Raw genomic sequence first — 4,866 nt, 5'->3', positions numbered from 1 at the left:
ATCAGCTAATGCTTCTTTCAAGCCAGGGCGAAGCGGCCTTTTATACTCTCCTCGTATGCCGAGGGCAATTTAGGAAACTAGAGGACACGTTCGCACTGGCTTCTCAATCTATTCCCGACAGCTCCCCATATAAAAGAGCGCCGGCCCGGCGATCAACATAAAAACAGTAAAAATACAAATATACATGGAAAATACAAATATACAAGATGAGCATGCGAACACAAAATTTAAAATTGGAATGATTAAATGTATTTAATTACGCGATAGTATTAATTTAAAATGAGAATGATTAAAATATTTACTCAGTATTGTTTATAGTTTTGCAGTTTATGGTATTTATTTACATGGTTGTTGAGCGTAGACTCAGCACTGTAAGTTCGTCGCGAATACGTTGGCGAATGGTCGGCATGTCTTTAGCGGAGAAGGAGAAGTCGCGGTCAGCGATCGCGTGTCGCGCAAATTCGATGCAAAAAACACCGCTGTCGACGCCGTTCATCTGTCGCGGTAAAGTCGGCGGAATGGTATCGAAGTCCTCAAAATTGAGGCCGAGAATACCGCGTTTGGAAGATTCGACCCGGAGAAACGACGAAAGTTCGTTAAGTAGTTTGTGGTTGGGGGGAAAGGAATCTAAATGAAGGAATTGTTGTCTGTCGATGTCGATAAAAATGAGACTCCAATGGTTGAAGCGTCGTACCGGGATAAAGAGCATAGAGACACCGAATAAATCTTCCACGTGTGACACGCATAGTGAAGCTTTGTTGATGCCATGTTGATGGAGAACGGAGTAGAAACTGGACGGGAAGAAGTAGGATGGTCTAGGTGAGTGTGAACGGAGCAACTGGAAGTATTGGTCAATAATTTCCGGCGTGAGGCAGTGATCGTTAATGTTGGCACAGTTTTTATGATTGATAGGTCGTAGAAATTTAAGGTCCAGATGAATTGTAGAAGATGATGGTAATACTGGGTTGATTTTCATGATTCGTCGAATTAGTTGTTTTCGTTGGCGTTTGGCGTATCTCATCTTAATAGTAACTACTTGTACCGTATCGGTCAGGAGATGCGCGGAAGCGAGTCGATCGGCGAAGTGTCGGTGAAGAAGTGATGGTTGGAGAAATGGAGCTGGTGCCGGTCGTGGGACACCTGTATGGTATGGAAGATGATTCAATTGCAGGAGCGTCATTTACGGTAATTGAAGAAGCTGGAGAACCCTCTGTACAATAGAAGTGGGTGACTGGCGAATCGTCAAAGTGCACCCTCTTTGTCGGTTTTGGCATTGAAGTTGGCAATTCTTCTCGCGGATGGTATGGTTTCAGTCTTTCGGCAGATACGAGATCGGTTTTCGTGCCGGTGGAATCCATTATCTCAAAGTTATTGGGCGCGGTACGGCGTAAGATACGGTAGGGTCCGCTGTATTGATGAAGCAGTTTTTCAGAGCGACCCGGAATCCGTCGGGGGGTGCGCAGAAACACCAGGTCCCCTTCAGTAAAAGTGACTTCTCGGCGGTGTTTGTCAAAGCGTTCCTTGTCCTTTGACTGGGCTAATTGTTGTCGTTCGGCGGCGATATTTCGAGCCCGCTGGGCATAAAGGATGTTATGGAAGCCGAATGGAGTGTTTAGCTTAGCCGCAGGTAGTTCGAGGGCGGCATCCACGTGTAGATCGGCTTCGTAGCCGTGTAAGAGAAAGAAGGGAGAGTATCCCGTAACGCTGTGTATGGAGGTGTTATAGGCGAAGACCAGGTGGGGTAAAAATTGGTCCCAGTCGTTGTGTTTTTCCGACACATATTGAGACATCATGTCAGCGAGAGTTTTGTTAAAACGTTCTGTGAGGCCATTAGTTCGAGGATGGTACGCTGTAGTTGTTTGATGTTTCACGCTAAAAAGGAGAGTGATTTCTTTCAATAGGTTGTTTAAGAATTCTTTTCCTCTGTCTGTAATGAGTTCTTTTGGGGTTCCGAATTTTAAAAATACGTTTTTCATTAGAAAAGATGCTGCCTCCTCCGCCGTTCCCCTTGGGACCGCGGCCGCTACTACCGTCTTCGTACAATAGTCCGTGCAGACGAATATGTGCTTGTTCCCACTAGTAGACTCGGGAAAGGGGCCAAGCTTATCTATTCCGCATCTTTCAAAGGGTTTGGTCGTTGGCGGGATTGATTGAAGGAATCCCGCTGGGCGAAATGGATATATTTTTTGAGAGTTGCATGGTATGCAGGAACTAACGTAGTTTGATATCTGATTGAGCATTTTAGGCCAAAAGAAGCGTTGTCTAATTTTTTCCCATGTGCGGCGGAAGCCTAAGTGGCCTGCGGTGACGTCATCGTGTAGTGCGTGTAGGATTTCTTTTCTGATTTCTTTAGGGGCAACCATTACAAGTTTGAACCCGTCTTCGGTTTTTACGCGGCGATGAAGAATGTTACCTAGGATCTCGTAGCCTTTTGCCATTTTCTTAACGTCTTTAGAAGGCGAAGAATCGGGGCTCTCTAGGCAATTTATTATCTTTGAAAAAACGGGGTCCTTTTGTTGAAGGTTACGGATATTGAAATTTCGGAAACGCTTGAGTGTTTCGGCTTGGTTTACTGCGGCAAGCAGGATAGGTATTTCTTCCTTGGGGGCTGGATCGAGGGGAGCTCGTGACAGTGCGTCAGCATCCATATGTTTACGTCCATTCTTATGGGTTATCAGAACATCGAATTCTTGTAATTGCAGGGCCCAACGGGCCAGCCTCCCATTTGGGTTCTTTACCGATTTTAAATAGCAGAGGGCGTGATGGTCTGTTACGACTTTGAAGGGTCGTCCATAAAGGTATGGTCGAAATTTCTGGGTGCCGTATATGATCGCAAGGCATTCTCTGTCAGTAGGGCTGTAGTTTCGTTCAGCTTTGTTTAATAGGCGGCTAGTGTATCCAATTACATGCTCACGCCCATCTCGTCTTTGTTTCAAGATGGCACCGATGCCGTATGCGGAAGCGTCGCTATGTAATTCGAATGGTTCTTCAAATACGGGGTGAGAGAGAATCGGCGATGAAATTAGACGTTCTCTTAGCGTTTGAAACGCTTCTTCTGCTTCGGGGGTCCATTCAAAAAGTGAGTCTTTTGTGGTAAGGTCTGAGAGAGGTTTTGCGATGGATGAAAAGTTATGGATGAATCGACGATAATACCCAGCGAGTCCCAAAAAGCGTTGTATTTCCTTGACGTTGTTTGGTTTGGGAAATTTCTCAACAGCTTCGATTAATCGTGGGTCGGGATAAACCCCCTCTCCGTCGATCACGTGACCCAGGTAGCGAATTCGGGTTTTAGCGAAGGAGCATTTCTCTGGTTTTATTTTTAGTCCTGCCGTTTGGAGACATTTAAAGACGTTTTCCAAATGGTGTAAGTGTTCCTCGAAAGTACGGGAAAATATAATGATGTCGTCTAAATAAGCGAGGGCTACTTTCCACATGAGAGCACCAAGTACTTTGTGCATGAGACGTTGGAAAGTACTGGGAGCGTTGCATAGGCCCATTCCCAGTACGTTAAACTCATATTGGCCATCGGGGGTGACGAAAGCGGTTTTTTCTTTGTCATCCTCGTGTAACTCGACTTGAAAATAGCCTTGAGCCAAATCAAGCGTTGTGAACAGGTTTGATCCGGAAAGGCGATCCAGCGTATCGTCAATGCGTGGTAAGGGATGGACATCTTTCTTGGTTACGGAGTTTAATTTCCGCCAGTCTACGCAGAATCTTATACCCCCGTCCTTCTTTTTGACCATTATTACTGGAGCGGCCCAGGGCGAACAAGATTCCCTGATGATGTTGTTGTGGAGCATTTTGTCTACTTCCTTTTTGATAGTATCTCGTTCCGTGATAGACTTACGATAAGGTTGGGATCTGACTGGTGATGCGTCCCCCGTGTTGATTCGGTGCCGGACCAACGACGTACGTCCGAGATCTCCGTTGTGACGGGAGAAAACCGTGTGATATTTTTGAAGCATACTTTTTAAGGATGATAATTGCGACTCGTTAAGGTGGTCTCCGAAATCCAAGTTATCAGGCAGGGTTTCATCCGGGCTAAAGGTCTCGTCAAGGTAGTTTATGTCAAGAACCGGGTAGCCTTCACCCACAAGTGTTTTTTCAGGGAGAATTATCGGTTGTTTACCGAGATTTGCGACTCGCAGAACGCCTTTACCCTCGTTGAAAGCGGTTAAGGTTTTACAAACTAAAAGTTTATATCGGTCAGCGGTGTCGCGGGCTTGTTCTACGAGTAGTGTTAAGTCGTCGTGCTTGCACGTAACGTCCAATACTATTTCTGATTCAGGTGGTATCACAGTATCCTGTGCCAGCCTTATTTGTACTGGACCTTCAATAGTGGGTGTAGTTGCAAAGGAGAGGAGTTCGTCCTGAATTTGAACCGTAGATTCTCCAAAGTCTATTACGATTTTATTGTTTATGCAAAATTCTAGCCCGAGTAGTAGGTCATACGCGAAGTCTTCAATCACGTAAACGTCAATCATTTGTGTGGACTGCCCGAGCTGGACAGATGTTTGAGTTTTCCCGAGAGGTTTAATGTTCTGACCATTGGCGACTCGGAACACGATATCGGTTGCAGGGCTGACGGTCAGCCCCAGAGACGCGGCTTTTTCTCGACTTATTATGTTTTTAACGCTTCCCGTATCGAAAATAATGTTGACCGGGTGATGAGAAATGTCTAATGATGCTGAAAGTTGAACTAACTGATGAGATGATTGAATAAAAAGTGGGAATTCTTCTGGGGTCGACAAAGGGTACTTCCCTACATCCTCCGCCGGCGGTCGTTTCCCGAACCGTTATTCGCGTTTTGGGTGTGATGTCCCGGTTCACTGCGATAGGGTGAGTCCGAGCGATTTCTGTTTCCGG

The 4,866-nt window shown here is 45.8% G+C and overlaps 1 protein-coding gene across 1 annotated transcript; it reads right to left on the bottom strand.

Annotated features, from left to right (window-relative positions):
* Positions 1 to 340: 340 nt before the first annotated feature.
* LOC149661325 (sentrin-specific protease 3-like) lies at positions 341 to 1,021 on the bottom strand. The gene has a single exon (XM_089843780.1). It carries the CDS (start codon positions 1,019 to 1,021, stop codon positions 341 to 343), a length of 681 nt encoding a protein of 226 aa, XP_089699906.1.
* Between the last annotated feature and the right edge of the window lie 3,845 nt (positions 1,022 to 4,866).

This window comes from Phalangium opilio, unplaced genomic scaffold, assembly GCF_054372755.1.
Source record: "Phalangium opilio isolate 3A_F unplaced genomic scaffold, DU_Popi_V2 ptg000070l_1, whole genome shotgun sequence".
NCBI classification, from domain to species: Eukaryota; Metazoa; Arthropoda; class Arachnida; order Opiliones; family Phalangiidae; genus Phalangium; species Phalangium opilio.
This window is presented reverse-complemented; position numbering and strand designations above follow the sequence as displayed.